At 41.8% G+C, this 20032-nt stretch overlaps 2 protein-coding genes across 4 annotated transcripts in view; both read left to right on the top strand.

Moving 5' to 3' along the window:
- Positions 1-238: 238 nt before the first annotated feature.
- Positions 239-17288, top strand: sptlc1 (serine palmitoyltransferase, long chain base subunit 1). The gene is made up of 15 exons (XM_029710458.1): positions 239-489; positions 3771-3878; positions 3993-4087; positions 4422-4515; positions 5457-5529; positions 9255-9387; positions 9495-9624; positions 10295-10384; positions 10680-10787; positions 10992-11087; positions 11913-12009; positions 12659-12713; positions 15346-15463; positions 15746-15819; positions 15990-17288. Exons 1-15 carry the CDS (start codon positions 436-438, stop codon positions 16081-16083), a joined length of 1419 nt encoding a protein of 472 aa, XP_029566318.1. The 5' UTR covers positions 239-435; the 3' UTR covers positions 16084-17288.
- Positions 17289-17780: 492 nt separating this feature from the next.
- Positions 17781-20032, top strand: part of ror2 (receptor tyrosine kinase-like orphan receptor 2) — a 134338-nt gene continuing 132086 nt past the window's right edge. For 2 of the 3 annotated variants that reach the window (XM_029710457.1, XM_029710455.1), the window contains exon 1: positions 17782-18251. In XM_029710457.1, coding sequence (XP_029566317.1) covers positions 18164-18251 — 88 coding nt within the window. In that variant the 5' untranslated portion in view covers positions 17782-18163. Of the gene's footprint in view, positions 18252-20032 lie in introns of all 3 variants that reach the window. The other variant, XM_029710456.1, reaches the window with a different exon arrangement.

Genomic DNA, 20032 nt, shown 5'->3' with positions numbered 1-20032 from the left:
TCGTAAATTCACTCTTGAGTGTTAGAGGATGGCCTGGTCTGGTCGTGCTTAAATTCAGAGCGTTTCGCTCTCGGATCGGACCGTCCAGAGCGCACACTGGATGCTATGGCCAAGGAGTAGCGTTCTGACCTTACAACGGCAGTCAAGCACCCAAACTTACAGGCTAAAGTTGGCTAGCTACTTCCAGACACAAATGAGAGAATACCACCATTTTAATCGTATTAGCAGAGCTGGTTAGGCTGTTTTCTTTAGGGTTGGTGACTAACTGTGCTGCTGGCAACAATTTTGCGACGTTTACTGACATCGGTCATATTCAACCGGTGTTGCGTTTTCGTTAATTAATCGGTGAAATCGGAGTAGATAACCAGAGTTAACTTACGAACGCACCCTTCATTTTATGGATGATGACGTTGACCACGTGATCAGGTAACCAAGATGGCGTCGGGGCAGCAGTGGGTGTTAGTGGAGATGGTACAAGCACTCTACGAGGTAATTTGTCTTTATTTAAATCCTTTTTTTTTTTATGTAAAGTTCTAGATGTATTCTGTTCAGTTACAACACCCTGTCTCATATGTCGTTTGTGTATTAAACTATGTAAAAAGAGAGAAACGATAGAAAATTCCGGTTTTTCAGGAAGTGTACTTCATAATTGTTACCAGATATGATTGACAGAATATTGTAGCCAATAGTCTTTCGTGTCAGAGGTGCGTCGTTCGGTTTTGTACTATGAGCCAATCGTAGTGAGATAAATATGAAGGAAGCTGTGATGATTTTATAACATAACTTTACACTGCATACATTTTCCTTTATCTTAATTTCGATACATACACACACACGTATTTCCTTTTTATTTCACCTGTTCCATGTCGAGGGCATATTTTGATAGTTTTTTTTTTTTTTACAACTTCATTGACCACCAGATAACTGACAGCTATTATCTTGACCGTTAACTTTAGCATTGCTGATCAATACCCCGTGAAATGGAGCCACATTTTTGTTAGTAGATATATTGTGTGTTGAGTAAGTGATGTTGTTTCCTAACAGTAGCCCAATTATGGACTAAAGGAGCATAAAATTACTATTTTTATAGTCCAATGACCGTACGTTTTGTTCAAAGGTGAATTGGTTCGAAGTCAAAACAGCCAAATATTTAATGTAAACGTGAATCGATTCTCAGTTGCGGTACGGTTTTAGAAACATAAATCCCTCAACTTACATGTCACATCAAAAATAATTTCACAAATGCAAAATACACTCTTACTGTGTACTGTTTTAACAGTTGCAGTGGACAGTATTTTTCAGTTTGTGGCGTCTGTCATTCGTTTACACACAGGTGTTCGAGGATGCAGATGGCTAATTAGCACAGGTAGTCCACTCTGTCTTCCATCTGTTTTTCTATAAACAAGTGCTGTAACATGAAAATATTGGCAGTGTGGGAACCCTAACCCTAAAAAATGTGTGTATCAATGAAAACATTATTTCAACGCTGATTTGAAAAAGAAGGTCCTTATGCTTCCAAAACCGATGAGTGTTCATGTTTAAACCGAGCGTCGGGGCTCTTAACAAAACGTGTGTAATGTAATGGAACTCAGACATGATCATGGGCTAACCTAACAGGTATAGGCATCTGTGCTTGTCATTTTTTGGGACATGTCAGCATTGCTCTTAGTTAAAATGGAAAGACAGTAGACTTATTGCGTGTTGAGTTCAACTTTGTAAGTAAAATTAGTTGGACCACTTTTACTTGAGAGTACACTTGTCAACAACTGCTTTACATGGTTTGGGAGAGGGGAAGTATCTAAGATACTGTAATGATCCTAGTGTTGGTAAGCACGATTATCACTCCCCCATGGGAGCTAGTCTAGTTGTCTTATCATGTTCAGCTCTGGAACCAAAGATACTGAGTTCAATTCACCCCTTGATTTACCAGACATGAGGTTCAGAGTTGTGAATCGCAGGCAAAGCCATTTCCTATTAGGATACCTTTTTAGCCTACACGTCACAAGGCTAGGCCTACAGTAACAACTAAGGAGTAATGGTTTTTAAATTACAGGAGATCCCTAAACTGTATGACAATGGAGTTAATAAGCACGCTTATATTGTGATAATCAAGGGTGCTGAGTTGAATTCACGCCTCGATTCAGAAGCACAATGAGGAATAAATGGAACCCAGTACGGTCCAGAGCCGGGAAATGCTTCAAGGAAGCCAAGTCCCTTGGAGGAGCAGTAATTGTTTTCATCACTATGGTGTTTAACACAAACTCAAAATAACCTGGTATACAGTATTATAAAATACCCTACCTGCTCAAACCATGGATTACAGGCAACACCTGCACTGAGCTAAAGGCCAGAGCTGCCGCTTTCAAGGAGCGCGCCAGCTGTTCCGGATGACTGTGTGATCACGCTCGCCGTAGCCGATGTCGGCAAGACCTTTAAACAGGTCAACATTAACAAGGCTGTGGTGCCAGACGGATTACTAGGCTGTATACTCAGAGCATGCGCGGACCCACTGGCAAGTGTCTTCACTGACATTTTCAACCTCTCCCTGACTGAGTCTGCAATACCTACATGTTTCAAGCAGACCACCATCGTCCATGTGCCCAAGAAATAGAAGGGAACCTGCCTAAATGACTACCGCCCCGTAACACTCACGTCGTTAGCCATGAAGTGTTTTGAAAGGCTGGTCTTGGCTCACATCAGCAACACCATCCCGGAAACCCTAGACCCACCCCAATTTGCATACCGCCTCAACAGATCCACAGATGATGCAATCTCAATTCCACTCCACACTGCCCTTTCCCACCTGGGCAAAAGGAACACCTACGTGAGAATGCTGTTCATTGACTACAGCTCAGCGTTCAACACCATAGTGCCCTCAAAGATCATCACTAAGCTAAGGACCCTGGGACTGAAAACCTCCCTCTGCAACTGGATCCTGGACTTCCTGATGGGCAGCCCCCAGGTGGTAAGGGTAGGCAACAACACATCTGCCACGCTGATCCTCAACACAGGGCCACTTAGGGGTGCGTGTTTAGTACCCTCCTGTACTCCTTGTTCACCCACGACTGCGTTACCAGTCACGGCTCCAACACCATCATTAAGTTTGCTGACGACACAACATTGATAGGCCTGATCAACGACAACGATGAGACGGCCTATAGGGAGGAGGTCAGAGACTGGCAGTGTGGTGCCAGGACAACAACCTCTCCCTTAATGTGAGCAAGACAAAGTAGCTCATCGTGGACTACAGGAAAAGGAGGGTCGAACACGCCTCCATTCTCATCGACAGTGCTGTGTCAGAGGAAGGCCCTAAAAATTGTCAAGGACTCCACCCTAGTCATAGACTGTTCTCTCTGCTACCGCACGGCAAGCGGTACCGGAGCACCAAGTCTAGGTCCAAAAGGCTCCTTAACAGCTTCTACCCCCCCCAAGCCACGAGACTGTTGATCAAATCAACTGGCCACTCTGACTATTTACATTGACACTGCTGCTAATCACTATTTATTATCTATGCATAGTCACTTTATCCCTACCTACATGTACAAATTACCTCAACTAACCTATAACCCTGCACATTTACTCGGTACCGGTACCCCCGTATGTATATAACGTCTTTATTTTATTGTTTATTTAGTAAATATGTTTTTAACTCTTTCTTGAACTGAATTGTTGTTTAAGGGCTTGTAAGTAAGCATTTCACGGTAAGGTCTACAACACCTGTTGTATTCTACGCATGTGACAAATAAGATTTGACCCATTTCTCTCCCCAGGCACCTGCCTACCATCTGGTCCTGGAGGGGATCCTCATATTGTGGATTATCAGACTGCTGTTTTCAAAGACGTACAAACTACAGGAGCGTTCAGACCTCACAGAGAAGGTAGAGAAAAATGGTTTCACCCACCTGTGAGTGCATAGGACACTCTGGATGGAAATTCTGCATGTAACTGTTTCTGGCACAATGTATTAACTCCGTAGTGTTTGTCTATAACAGGAAAAGGAGGACTTAATTGAGGAATGGCAACCAGAACCTCTTGTCCCTCCTATGTCCAAAGACCATCCTTCCCTCAATTATGACATAGTCACTGGGTAAGCTAATGATGCTTTATTGACTGTTTTGAAGGGCAGTGAATGATCTCATAGCCTATACTGTAACATCTTTCCAAGTAGGCAAATCTAGCCAATTTTTTTGCTTTACACAGTACAGTCAAATACCTGGGTCATGTTCAGTAGGGCACACTGTAGCAAAAACTACAATATGTGGTCTTGTTGAACAAGTTAACTGTTTTGAAACCATGTACAACATTTTCTGTCTACCGAACAGTACCCTGACTGGTCTAGCTGTCTACCTCACATTTCTTCATTCTAACATCAAGTGAACCTTGTGTTGTGTTTAGCTAATAGCAGGTGTTTTATTTTACAGCCCACCAAGCCACAAAATCATTGTAAATGGAAAAGAGTGCATTAACTTTGCTTCATTTAACTTCTTGGGTTTCCTTGACAACGAGCGAGTGAAGGTCTGTACTATTTTAAGTAGAAGCATACCTTTTTTGTTTATTTTCTAAGATATTAGCCATTTTGCTTCAATTTTGATTAAATGTTGGCACAGTACAATGCTAAAGACATGAGCAAAATACTTTTGTGGAGACAAACACTAAAACAAAAACAATAATTCAGTAATCATGGCTTATTGCACTGGTTCTCAACCTATTTAGGTTACTGTACTCCAAATTACATTTTACTCTGCCTGCCTCGGTTCAACCAGTCGGGACTATTATTCATTTGACCATTTAAGTCTGTTTTTACATGACAAATGATGAAATAGCCTATGTTCCCATATTAATTATCCATATGCCAAGTACCCCTATGGGCACTAGTACCCTATGTTGACAACCAATGGTGTATCTCTTGTGCTTAACCCTATAGACATGTTGGTTGTTTAGCAACACAACTGACACATGCACAACTATGGGGCAAAACAGACAGTTGGTTTAGAATGTTGACAACATGTAAACTATATTCTCCATCCCAATGTTTATTGAAAACATAAATACATTTGCACAATGAGCAAATGTCTCTCAAATACGGCGTTAAAGTTGTTGGTTAGCTAGCTAGAAAATGTTTTGCCATATTAGCATTGACATGAAATCAGTCAAAACAAGACATGGTATCAAGAACAGGAAACTAGCTGAAACGAGTCACTAATGATTCCCCACATGGCTGTTTCTTGTCATTGTTGGTCGCTGTCTGGCAACTCAACAACTCACAGACTTCTGCCCCATTTGAAGGGTGCGCATCGTTTTTCGTGACGTTGTCAGCTAACCCATCTATTTGTTTTGTTTAGTCTTTCTGAACATACCATCACCACACATGCCTATAGCGGCAATGCATATTTGTAGAAGGACAAAAGCATTTCAATGAATATCAATTGCTTTATTTTCCCCTCTTTCTCTGACAGCAAAAGGCCTTGACTTCTCTCAGGAGGTATGGTGTTGGTACCTGTGGTCCAAGAGGTTTCTATGGAACCTTTGGTGAGTTGCTCTAAAGAAAAATCATGCTCTGAGAATGGCACCGGAGGAGATGGCTGCTGTTTTTACGGGCTTCTAACCAATTGTGCTATTTTGTGGGAGGTTTTTCGCCTTGTTTGTAACTTATTTTGTACGTAATGTTCCTGCCACCATCTCTTGTGAACGAAAAGAGCTTCTGGATATCAGAACAGCGATTACTCACATCGAACTGGACAAAGATTTGTTCTTTAAAGTCGTACGCAAAGGATTTACTCCAGATAAAGGACCAGGCCACACTATTTACCAATAGTTTTCATCTATATTTTTTTGTAACTGTCTATTTACTACCACAAACCAATGCTGGCACTGAGACCGCACTCAACGAGCTATATAAAGCCATAAGCAAACAAGAAAATGCTCATCCAGAGGTGGCACCCCTAGTGGCCAGGGACTTTAATGCAGGGAAACTTAAATCCGTTTTACCTCATTTCTACCAGCATGTTACATGTGCAAACTCTAGACCACCTTTACTGCACACACAGAGACGCATAAAAAGCTCTCTCTCCATTTGGCAAATCTGACCATAATTATATCCTACTGATTGCTGCTTACAAGCAAAAACTAAAGCAGGAAGTAGCAGTGACTCGCACAATACTACTGAGCTAAAGGCTAGAGCTGCCGCTTTCAAGGAGTGGGACTCTAACCTGGACGCTTAATAGAAATCCAGCTATGCCCTCAGACGAACCATCAAACGGACAGAGTGTCAATATAGGACTAATATTGAATCCTACTACACCGTCTCTGACGCTCGTCGAATGTGGCAGGGCTTGCAAACTATTACGGACTACAAAGAGAAGCCCAGCCGTGAGCTGCCCAGTGACACAAGCCTACCACATGAGCTAAACGACTTCTATGCACGCTTCGAGGCAAGCAACACATTGAAGCATGCATGAGAGCACCAGCTGTTTTGGATGACTGTGTGATCACGCTCGCCGTAGCCGATGTGAGGAAGACCTTTAAACAGGTCAACATTCACAAGGCCACAGGGCCAGACGGATTACCAGGATGTGTAATCCTAGCATGCGCTGACCAACTGGCAAGTGTGTTCACTGACATTTTCAACCTATCCCTGAGTCTGTAATACCAACATGTTTCAAGCAGACCACCATAGTCCCTGAGCCCAACAACACCAAGCTATCCTGCCTAAGTGACTACCGACCGGTAGCACTCACGTCGGTAGCCATGAAGTGCTTTGAAAGGCTGGTCATGTCTCACATAAACACCATTATCCCGGAAATCCTAGACCCACCCCAATTTGCATACCGCCCCAACAGATCCACAGATGACGCAAGCTCTTGCACTCAACACTGCCCTTTGCCACCTGGACAAAAATAACACCTACGTGAGAATGCTGTTCATTGACTACAGCTCAGCGTTCAACACCATTGTGCCCTCAAAGCTCATCACTAAGCTAAGGACCCTGGGACTGAACACTTCCCTCTGCAACTGGATCCTGGACTTCCTGATGGGCAGCCACCAGGTGGTAAGGGTAGGAAACAACACCTCTGCCACGCTGATCCTCAACAGGCCCCCTCAGGGGTGTTTGCTTAGTCCCTTCCTGTACTCCCTGTTCACCCATGACAGCGTAGCCTAGCACGACTCCAACACTATTAAGTTTGTCTGATCCCCCGACAGCGATGAGACAGTCTATAGGCAGGAGGTCAGAACCTGGCAGTGTGGTGCCAGGACAACAACCTCTCCCTCAATGTGATCTAGACAAAGGAGATGATCGTGGACTACAGGAAAAGGACACCCCATTCTCATCGACGGGGCTGTAGTGGAGCAGGTTGAGAGCTTGAAGTTCCTTGGTGCCAAACACACCAAGACAGTAGTGAAGAGGGCATGACAGTGCCTGTTCCCCCCAGGAGACTGAAAAGATTTGGCATGGGCCCTCAGGTCATCTGATGCAGCACGCCATCCCTCTCCTTCTTGGTCAAATAGCCCTTATACAACCTGGAGGTGTGTTGGGTAATTGTGCTGTTGAAAAACAATTGATAGTCCCACTACGCACAAACCATATGGAATGGTGTATCGCTGTGGTAGCCATGCTGGTTAAGTGTACCTTGAGTTCTAAATAAATCAGTGTCACCAGCAAAGCACCGTCACACCTCCTCCATGCTTCACTGTGGTAACCTCACATGTGGAGATAATCTGTTCACCTACTCTGCATCTCAAAGACAATGGTTAGAATCAAAAATCTCAAATTTGGACTCATCAGACCAAAGGACAGATTTCCACTGGTCTAATGTCCATTGCAAATTTTTTGGCCCATGCAAGTATTCTTCTTATTGGTGTCCTTAATTAGTGGTTTATTTGCAGCAATTTGACCATGAAGGCCTGATTCAAGCAGTCTCCTCTGAACAGTTAATGTTGATGTGTCTTAATTGAACTCTGAAATATGTATTTTTTGCGGCAATTTCTGAGGCTGGTAACTCTAATGAACTCATACTCTGCAGTAGAGGTAACTCTGGGTCTTCCGTTCCTGTGGCGGTCCTCGTGAGAGTCAGTTTCATCATAGCGCTTGATGGTTTTTGCAACTGCTCTTGAAGAAACTTTTGAAATGTTGGACTGTCATTTCTCTTTGCTTATTTGAGTTGTTCTTGCCATAATATGGACTTGATCTTTTACCAAATATCTTCTATATTTCTATATATCTTCTATATACCACCCCTACCATGTCATAACACAACTGATTGTCTCAAACGCATTAAGAAGGAAAGACATTTCACAAATAAACTTTAACAAATTACACCTGTTAATTGAAATGCATTCCAGGTGACTACCTCCATGAAGCTGGTTGAGAGAATGCCAAGAGTGTGCAAAGCTGTCACCAAGGCAAAGGGTGGCTACTTTGAAGAATCTCAAATATAAAATATATTTTGAACCAGGGTCTGTAGTGACGCCTCTAGCACTGAGATGCAGTGCCTTAGACCGCTGCGCCACTCGGGAGCCCAATGAAATCAATCACAAACTATGCATTAAGAAGGCCTGGATCTTATCGTTCAATGGGAAGTTCACAAGACCATGCAAAATCACAATTCCTTTCCCAGGACAAAATCAACTTAACTTACTCTTGCAATGCTTTGTGGACGTGTTTGCACTTCTCCCCCAGGATGGTAAAAATGTATTAAATATAACTATTTCATTTTTTTGGGGGGGGTACTACATGATTCCATGTAGTTTTTATGTCTTCACTATTATTCTACAATGTAGAAAATACTGAAAAAATTTTACAAAAAACATGGAATGAGTAGGTGTCCAAACTTTTGACTGGTACTGTACATATTACTATCTAACATGTACCCCTGCCCATTGACTCGGTACCAGTACCCCCTGTATATAGCTTCGTTATTATTTTGCTGCTCTTTTATGTTTTTACATTAGTTTATTTATTAAATATTTTTCTTAACTGCATTGTTGGTTAAGGGCTTGTAAGTAAGCATTTCACTGTAAGGTCTACACCTGTTGTATACGACGCATGTGACAAATACAATTTGATTTGCAGTTCAGTTATCCTCTTGTGCATTTCAGATCTTACAAGATGTCCCTATGTGTCAACATGTACAAATGTAGACTGAAGGGTTGTCAGTCTGTACATGTACATCCATGTCGGTCTCTTAAATGAAACATTTTTTATTTTTATTTTTTTTTGTCTCCATAACTCTGACATTTTTTTGGGATCATTCCAGATGTCCACTTGGAGTTAGAGGATCGTTTGGCCAAGTTCATGAAAACAGAGGAGGCCATCATCTATTCCTATGGCTTTGCAACGATAGCTAGTGCAATACCTGCCTACTCCAAGAGAGGAGACATAGTGTTTGTGTAAGTTTCTCTCACCCCCCCCCCATTGGTTCAACAAGCCAACTAGTCCTACTTGAATTTAGTCTCCAACAAGCATTTTTAATCATATTTTAAAAAAATCTTTCCAGGGATGAAGCAGCATGTTTCTCCATACAAAAGGGTCTCCAAGCCTCCCGCAGTTTCATCAAGTACTTCAAACACAACGACATGGAAGACCTGGAGAGACTGCTCAAAGAGCAGGAGATCGAGGATCAGAGGGTTAGTCAAAGCAGGCCTGCCACCATTTTGTCAACGCCATCCACTTGACCAATCTCTAAATCCCCATTCTCCACACTTTTTTCCCCCTTAAGTGTGCACTTACATACTCAGTGGGAGTATCTCAATTGCATTTACTTGCATCCTCTCTCCCTACCTCCTTCTCAAAACCCAGGGGAGGGATCTCTGACCTCATCCATTGTGTTTTGAGAAGGAAGCTTGGAGAGGGGACTCAAGGAATCAAGGAAATGCAATTGAGATTTTCCCCCTGGCATGGATTTAAAGGTATAGGAATGGTGTAAGTTTTGGCTGATGGGAGTTTCCAACATAGTTAAATTCATGACGGGAAGTGCACACTTCAGAAGAAGGGTGAAGAATTGGGATGTAGACTCTTGTTGAGTCTCAATATCTCCTTACTGAAGCTTGCGCTTGTTCACTAGTCCCCACATTTAAAAGCATTTGATTGGTGTAGGCATATACCAGTCATTTCCTCTCAAATCCATGAATGAAACCTAATAAGTGTACTCTGGGGGGTGGGGTGAAATTATTGGGACGCAAGCTATGTGTGAGGGCTGCCACCATTTTGTTTCAACACCATCCAGTTGACCTGTAGGTGTGTGGAGGCCATTTTGAAAGTCACACTTCTCAAACCTATCTTGTTCTATTGCTGTAGAATCCTCGGAAGGCCAGAGTGACCAGGAGGTTCATCATAGTGGAAGGGCTGTATATAAACACTGCAGATGTTTGTCCCCTTCCAGACCTGGTGAGTGACCCAATACGGTTCCATTATATCCCAAGATGGTTGACCTTTTTACTGTTGAGTTGAGCACACCAATTGTTGATTCCCATAGAGCTATGTGTGTCATGTGGTACTTTGTAATGATGGTACTTGGTTCATATTATACAGTATTTTGATCAAAGTATCAACTGCAGCTATATAAATGAGCGCTTGCCCCTTTTTCCACTTTCAGTCTATGGGACAAGTTTCTAGCGCGTTACAACAGAATATAGTGTTTGGTATGTTCCACCTTCCATCTCATATTTCTATTGGCCACCAGGTGAAGCTGAAGTACAAGTACAAGGTCCGCATCTTCCTGGAGGAGAGTATGTCGTTCGGAGTGCTGGGAGAACATGGCAGAGGGGTTACGGAACACTTTGGGGTCAACGTGAGTAGTACGCCACACAGCCAGCCCCATATGATGGATTAATCTGGGTCATGTTCATTAGACACCAAACGGAAGACAACTGACTGAAACGGGGAGGGACTACCTGGACAATTAGAAACGCTTGCTTCCATTTTCTGTTTTAAAACGTCTTTGATTGTGTGCCCTAGTGAACATGACCCTTTGGTTCCTATTTGTCATTTTCAGATTGACGATATTGACCTCATTAGTGCCAACATGGAGAACGCTGTGGCTTCCATAGGCGGCTTCTGCTGTGGAAGGTCGTTCGTCATAGACCATCAGGTATTGATAATGGGCTTTTTACAGATTGGAGTGCAGTACTTCCCAGTCATAGTTGGAGGCCCACTGTGTAAACTGGTTTTGGTCCCTAAACTGTCTCTTGTTATTTCCAAAGGACACATACTTGGACTAATTCCCATAAGCAGTTTACACAAACGTGTGTATGTGTGTGTGTACATATATACACACACACACACACACACACACACACACACACACACACACACACACACACACACACACACACACAAGCAAGCAAACCGAACATGCTTTCAATGATCAGTTGTTTTTCTAAAAACAGCTGTTACATGTAAAGCTCTGCTTTGAAAGAGGAAAACATGTCTATGTTTGTATACAATATGTGAGCTGTACAGGCCTGATGTCAGCTGTACAGGTCTGCCTGTTCGTGTACCCATGTGTGAATACTGACTTTTGAATCCTGACTGCTTTGATATGGTTGTTTATGTAACGGACAAGTCATATTATAGGATAAGTATTTCAGGCACTTGATTCCATTTAGAGTTTACACTTTTGTAACTATTGGTTCCGAGCAAACAAGATCATTTGTGTCTGTCAGGCCAGTGGTACTGTTCCTCTGTGTTTGTCTCCATCTGTTAGGCCAGGGGTACTGTTTCTCTGTTTGTCTCCATCTGTCAGGCCAGGGGTACTGTTTCTCTGTGTCTCCATCTGTCAGGCCAGGGGTACTGTTTCTCTGTGTTTGTCTCCATCTGTCAGGCCAGGGGTACTGTTCCTCTGTTCGTCTCCATCTGTCAGGCCAGGGGTACTGTTCCTCTGTGTTTCCCAGGTCTGATGTGTTGTGTTTCTCAGCGTCTGTCAGGCCAGGGGTACTGTTTCTCTGCCTCCCTGCCCCCCATGCTGGCTGCTGCAGCCATAGAGGCCCTTAACATCATGGAGGAAGACCCAGGTAGATGAGCGACACACACACACACACACACATTCACTCGCAACAAGGATTCTTCCAAACACACACACACCATATCTTACACTTACAACAATTATTTGCCCCCTGATATTCATGTCTATCAACTAATTAGTTTATTAAATTCCTATCAAATGACTCCAGACTTTCTTTGACTATTCCTGATTGAATTGGCAGCGCTTCAGTGAAACACTGTGATCAATTTGAGTTTCTGATCCAAACCACATGCCCTGTTCACAACCTGGACAGCTTTTCCTCTCCTCCAACAAGGAGGTTTCTAGGAATGGCAGTCCAATTTCTAAGTGTGTATGTGCATATGTCCAGTGCAAGTTATTTTCAGTGTTTGTGTTATTAGGTGTGATTGGTGCTTGAACAGTACATTTGTGTGTGTGTAAATGCTAAGTATGCTTACGTGCGTGCGTGCACTCACGCGTGTCTCACAGCGTGAGATGAGCTGAGGTCGAGTGCTCTTAGCACTGCCGAGCAGACCCCAGTCTCACTCCCTGTTGAAAAGGCGCCAGCCACACACTGGCCAAGGTAAACTAATTACTGTACGCCAGCTGGAACTTGGCTCGCCTGGTGCTTCAATCTGAGAATGAAAAATACTGAACCTTTCCCTTCTCTTGTGTTGTAGAAATTTTTACCATCCTGAGGGAGAAGTGCAAACACGTCCACAAAGCGTTGCAAGAGTGAGTTAAGTTGATTTTGTCCTGGGAAAGGAATTGTGATTTTGCATGGTCTTGTGAACTTTCCATTGAATGATAAGATCCAGGCCTTCTTAATGCATAGTTTGTGATTGATATCATTGGTGCTCCCGAGTGGCGCAGCGGCCTAAGGCACTGCATCTCAGTGCTAGAGGCGTCACTACAGACCCTGGTTCATTTCTAGGCTGTAGCACAACCGGCCATGATTGGGAGTCCCATTGGGCGGCACACAATTGGAGTCAGAAGTTTACATACACTTAGGTTAGTCATTAACTCGTTTTTCAACCACTCCACAAATTTCTTGTTAACAAACTATAGTTTTGGCAAGTTGGTTAGGACATCTACTTTGTGCATGACACAAGTAATTTTTCCAACAATTGTTTACTGACAGATTATTTCACTTATAATTCACTGTATCACAATTCCAGTGCGTCAGAAGTTTACATACACTAAGTTGACTGTGCCTTTTTAAACAGCTTGGAAAATTCCAGAAAATGATGTCATGGCTTTAGAAGCTTCTAAAATTGTGATACAGCCTCTGGAATTGTGATACAGTGAATTATAAGTGAAATAATCTGTCAGTAAACAATTGTTGGAAAAATTACTTGTGTCATGCACATAGTAGACGTCCTAACCGACTTGCCAAAACTATATAGTTTGTTAACAAGAAATTTGTGGAGTGGTTGAAAAAACAAGTTTTAATGACTCCAACCTAAGTGTATGTAAACTTCTGACCTCAACTGTATGTCCTAGCAGTCAGGTTGGTCCCATTTATATTAACACTGGTCCTTGCAGGGGGAAAAAAGAGTGAAAACCAATCATGTTCTGTTATAATCTCCACCCGGCACAGCCAGAAGAGGACTGGCCACCCCTCAGAGCCTGGTTCCTCTCTAGGTTTCTGCCTATCTAGGGAGTTTTTCCTAGGCACCATGCTTCAGCATTGCTTGCTGTTTGGGGTTTTAGGCTGGGTTTCTGTATAGCATTTTGACATCTGCTGAAGTAAAAAATGGCTTTAAAAATAAATATGATTGAAATGAAACCAAACTCTTGAAAACAGTGAATATAGGCAGGGCGTGGGAGTAGTTAAAGAGAGACGCAGACATTTTCAGTTATTTATTACACCTTTTAACAATGAGATCTCCACACGCAATTGCGCTGCTCTCACAAAACCTTCCCCCTTTACCTTCTTCGCTCAACCTCAGTGCGGGATCCTGGGGTTATCCATATGTGTTTTTACACATTTTTTGAAATCCTATACACCAAACCATAACAGCAGTCTCTCGCATGTCTCTCTGTTTTCCATGGATTCTCCCTGTGACTGTTCCATGGTGTCTGCTTAGCGTCTCTTCCTCTCGTCTGGCAATAGGATATCTCTTAGGAGACCACCTCCTAGTTTTGAGGCTCACATGCCTCTCTCTATCCAGATCCCCCCCCCCCACTGCTTATATTGGCTGTCTCTATACCATAGCTAAGCTATACATCAGAGCACAAAATCAGTCTTGTTCCATAGGGATGTAGTAAGTATTTCATATCTGACACAATGTACTGGGAAGTTAACAAAGGGGTCAATATGATTGGAACATTGGAACATTTCCATACAGGATCTACACCAGTGTTTTAACCAAAAAGGCTCAGGATTTACCCCAGTTTTTTAACCAAAAAGGCTCAGGATTTACCCCAGTGTTTTAACCAAAAAAGGCTCAGGATTTACCCCAGTGTTTTACCCAAAAAGGCTCAGGATTTACCCCAGTGTTTTACCTGTGTTTTACCCAAAAAGGCTCAGGATTTACCCCAGTGTTTTACCTGTGTTTTACCCAAAAAGGCTCAGGATTTACCCCAGTGTTTTACCCAAAAAGGCTCAGGATTTACCCCAGTGTTTTACCCAAAAAGGCTCAGGATTTACCCCAGTGTTTTACCTGTGTTTTACCCAAAAAGGCTCAGGATTTACTCCAGTGTTTTACCCAAAAAGGGTCAGACTCCTCTGTTTCCATGTTCGTGGGCTGCCACCCATGTCTCACTGGGCCATGGCTCCGGCGGACCTGCTCTCACTTAGGGACAAAGTCAGGCCACTGGTACTTTTCAGCTGTCATTTACATAACAATGGTTAACTGTGGACTTTAACACCTTCTTGATTATGCAGATGTTGTTGATTCTGCTTTTCACAAGTCCTCATTGTCAGCCCTAGATATGGAAACCCCCATATCCCTAGTATAACATCAGGGTGGAACACTGGTGTTACTGTGGAAAAGCAGCACTAGAGAATCTCCTTTCCTTGTAAATAGCTTTCCAAAGCTGAAAACTGCAGCGACGCTAAAAGGGAAGCATGTTCAGAGTTATGACCACAGGGTTGCTAAGAATTCTTCTGTTCCCAGAAGTCTGTAGGGAGAAAGCACTTCAAATTCAATATGCGTTAGACATTGGTAAATTCGGTGTTGGTTTCTCAAGGATTTGAAGAAGTAATAGACCTTTTCAAAGTTGTAATATTTATCTGGTTTAGATTTTTTTTATTTTAATGCATGATTTGGTGAATAAATATTTTCAAATAGACTCTTTTTTTTTATTCTGCTGTGAAATCTGTATTTACACTTCTCATGTAGATGTCGTCTCTGTATTGCAGATGTCCTGGGGTTAAGGTAGTAGGGGAAGCTTATGCCCCTGCTCTTCACCTACAGCTAGAGAGAAGCTCTGGATCCAGAGACACCGATGTGAGGATGCTTCGAAGCATCGTAGATTACGTAAGAGATCTACATTTGTATGACGTATTTAGAACACTAGTGTCTTTTAATGATAAACATTGGCTTTACTATGTTGAGTTTTTTTTTTTCTTCAATTTAAAATGGTTTGCCTTGATTCTTGAGTGTTGCTCATAGGTGAGTATTTTTACCTTACATTACATATGAAGGAAGTACTGTAGAGATATGGATACCATGAGTTTCTTTTAGACAAGTGGCCTTGGTTTTCCTGAGAGCTGCATGTGTAGGTTTTGTTTGACGGTTCTACTGTTCTTCATTGACCAGTGTTTGGAGAGACAGATCGCACTCACCCTAGCTCGGTACTTGGATAAAGAGGAGCGGTTTCTCCCTCCGCCTTCGTAAGTTTATCAAATATATATATATATATATATATATATATTAACATAACTGTTATGTATGCAGTGTTTTGTTGTACATTTAGTAAAATATTAATAATGACGTCATATCTATTGGAAGTTATCATAGCATTGAAAGATGACATTTGCCACGATGGCCCTAATGTCTGTAGGATCCGGGTAGTGGTCACCATCGAGCAGACAGAAGAGGACATTGAGAAAGCTGCATCCTGCATCAGAGAGGCAGCTCTGGCTATCCTCAAATGATTCCTGGCTCCTGACCAACCAGGCCTGGAATTCTCCGTTCTCAGTTTGCCGACATTCCCAGGATTCACCTCCAAGGCTTCGCAGAGCATCAATTGACAGCGAAGTTGGAAAGGTCCATCAAGGCATAGCCAGGTGCGTTCATCCACAAACTCGAGAAGACTCAAGGTGGACAACACTTTTTTGTGAGGAGCGTTGTTGATTTTTTTTTTTTTAAATCAGATTATCCTTCTCACAGCTACTTATGTTTGACCTCCTATTTGCTGCCGGTCCTCATTCACCTTCTCACATATAAATGAATGTAAAATCTGGGCTTCGTCCCCCAACCGTCATTCAGTTCACTATCTGTCTGAATGAAGGTTGAAAGTCTTAACTAATAAACAATAAATATTTGTCACCAACAGCTGGTTCATTTTGTAAGTCAAATTACTTTCTTTTTTCTTTTTTTATACACACTGTATTGTGAAACCGTTTCTTTGTTTTCTATATACTGACAAAAACCAAATTGTGTATACTATGATTTTCCTTATTTTGACAAAATGTTAGACTGTATTCCAAAAAGATTTTCATATTATCGCACTGCGTTGTATGAAATGCACCTATTTAGTTTTTTTTTTTTGTCTTGTATACTAATTCATATTTTATTCCAAGCGGTTACTGATTTTAAGCCTTGCAAGATTGTTTCTCTTTCACATCTTACCAATCGCCCCACTTGGCATCATGGTTAGGTCAGCCTGCATTGGCACCCTGACGGTATTTATCTTTGGGGATTTATTTTTATGTTAGGCTCTTTTGTGAACGTATTACAATTTTGTTTTGTTACTGATCATTAAGTAACTTGCCTCAGTGTTTTAAATTTTATTTGAAGTTTTGATTTGAACAGTTCATTCATTTTCTTAATTAAATCACATAAATGATTGTTACACAGAATGATTTGCATACAAGTTTCACCTAATGTAATTTGAGAGTTTTAACACATGCCAACTTGAATATAAATATATTTGCACTGTGATGCACATCAATGAAGCCTATTGTTGAGTGACACAATGACACTACTGCAAGACACACTAGTGTCACTTTTTTGTAACACAAAGACATACTCACTGTTTCATTTATACAACATCCAATATGCAGTTTATTATGTGCCTTTGTGTTAACTGTGCTATCAATTTGATTGACTATTAATCAAATAAATGGGAAAATGGTAACTTAGTATCATTTTTTTGGGGGGGGGGGGGGGGTTCGTCATCAAACAGGGATGGGGCTGGAGAAATGTAACCACTCATATTTATGGCTGGATCCAAGGACAGGACATCCATGATATATCTACATTATAGTTTTAACCGTGTCGAGGCTATACAGTGTTTGTTTACGTTTGCAAACATTGGAGTAAAACAAGTTCATATTTTGTGTTCTGATGGAAGACAACTGTTGAACTAATAAGTTCATGAGGATTTATAGTCTATATTCTTCAAGAATCAATGGGTATATAATTAATTTAAAAGTCCCAAAATGTATGTAGCGATCGCATATTTCGGCTTTAAGTGTTAGTAAAATGATTGTTAAAAAAAATAAAGTTCCTTATTGTAGGTATCGACCAATGCGCACGTGACGCGCAAATGATCCACAAAGTAGACATCTCAGAAACATGTTGCAGGTCAAAGTTTGAGGTTTTTATTAAGGTATCGCAGATTTCTCCCGTAGATGGCGCTTCTCCCACAACACAAAGTCCTTGGGGGAGAGTTCCGTGCGACGTCATGTGTGCAGAAAGCTGACGTTTTTAACTAGGATACTTCGGGCAACAGTTAAGGAAGGAATAGCGACTCTCGACGGTCTCCCCTCTGAATGCACTGGATGAAATTCGCCGTTATTTTTCAGAAAAGCTAGCTACTATAAACAGGAGTTTTGTTTATTGCACACCGTAGTTTTTATCCCATTGAGTGCTACTTACTACTTCAATTCCCCCCCCCCCCCCCATACGAATTCAATCTCCCAAGATAATAATTGAAATACCTGTAGTGCATATCGGATGAGACTTTCCTTGGTCAAGTTTCATAAAACTGCATGAGCACTTTGTGGAACCATGGCATGGATAAAGAGTGGTGTTTTGATCAAGCTCTTCACAAGCTTCCTTATTGCGGTCGTTTTGGCTCCAAGTTTGAGATCCGCAGGTAAGTGCTCCTTGGAATTCAAAGTTATTTATAACTTCGTGTTATACGCTACTCTGGCACATTTTATCTCAGAGAGTACTCTCAAGTACTTTAACTTGCGTAGTTAAATAAACCTTAAATTAAAAAAATGCCATCCGTTTCTGAAGTTTGAGCAATAGTTTACAGTAGGATAGCACATTTTCACATACATAAATATGTTATTGTTATTCTGTGTTGCATCGCAGGTTCTGAAAGAGTTTATTGGAATGTTTAAGTGGTTTATTTTTCATATGATTCCTGTCAGACCTTTTCCAGGTCTTTTCTTGTCTGTGGGACGTTTGGATTTGGTTCAACAAGCACGTCCATTGTTGTTGGGGCAGGATACATTCAGGTTGTGATGATCAGACCTCGGTCATTTTAAATCACCCCTAGTGGAACAAGAGAGGGTGTTTTCCTCATCCTATAAGCCCCGCTTATTCAAGGAAAATAAGAGAATGCACTGTATTGGACAAGTTCAAAATGTAGCTATCTTTGTCCTGTTTTTGATGTGTATGATCTGAAATGTTGTCGGCCTACAGACTGAACTGAGGAGGCTGTTTAGTTCCATGACACTAAATGTGTCCATCGTATGATATTCAGTATCCATCTCCTATAAAACCAAGGAATACGAGGCAGAGGCCACGGTTGGTGAAGGTGTTAATCAGTTGCCTATTTGAAAGTGATCTCTTGTCTTTGTCAGTCTTGCTAATTCATTTAGACCCTGGTGGGGGGTGACAGATGTTGGGATTTCCTGTTTTCAGCTTGGGTCCCCAGGTCCTACCATTTGGTATCAGGTCAAAGGGGGGTAGGACAGAGATTTAGGACCATGTAGGCCTACCTTGTATATCCAGGTCCACTCAAAGGACCTTACAATAACATATAAAATAATGTAATTGACTACCTTAGTATAATTAAATTGGTTCATAATTGGGGGAAAAGACTATAGGCCTATTCGATTGAAAGAAAGAAAGTGGTGGAACTCCTATGGAATTGCTTTCAATTGCAGTGGATTTTTTTTATTATACAACAAATCAAGCTAAAGGTTTCGCTCTTTTCACATGGGGTGGTTAGTTTGTTTTTACAAATTCCGTAACTTATAGGCTACTGGTCATGCAGGCTTTTTTTTATGGCTGGCGCACCAGTCTCTCATCCAGGGGTTTGGGTATAAATAGAATAGAAGTGCCTGTTGGTGGGGCCAGGCACAGCTTGGCCTGGGGAGGTATGTGGAGAGGGTGAGAGGGGGCAGGGGGTATCCACAGAAGGCTCACCTCTTCTGCTCCTTACTCACATCCCATCAAAAGGTGTTGGGGGATATTCAAATATTCAAACTGGCCATTGACTTGCTAATAGTTTCACTTGCTAATAACTGGCGCTTGAACTTACAGGCTTATAGTCTTTACCATCGAACAAAGGAGCATTTCTCCTCTAAAGAGTAGTTGATTTTTAGAATGTGAATGTGTTGAGGCTGTCTTTTAGTCTTGAGTTGATGTCTATCCTCTTTAACTGGGATGATTATGCATACATTGTGTTTTAAATGTACCTTTTGTATGACTTTTCTTGAGAAAACATTATTTACATTAAAGGCTATATGGGTTTTATTTTTTATTTATTTAACTAGACAAGTCAGTTAAGAACAAATTCATATTTACAATGACGCCCTACACCAGCCAAACCATGGCGATGCTGGGCCAAATTGTGCGCTGTCCTATGGGATTCCCAATCACGGCCGGTTGTGATACAGCCTGGATTCGAACCAGGGTGTC

This window comes from Salmo trutta, chromosome 23 (genome assembly GCF_901001165.1).
Source record: "Salmo trutta chromosome 23, fSalTru1.1, whole genome shotgun sequence".
Classification (NCBI taxonomy): domain Eukaryota; kingdom Metazoa; phylum Chordata; class Actinopteri; order Salmoniformes; family Salmonidae; genus Salmo; species Salmo trutta.
Note: the sequence above shows the minus strand (reverse complement) of the source record. Positions and strands in the feature narration are given on the sequence as shown.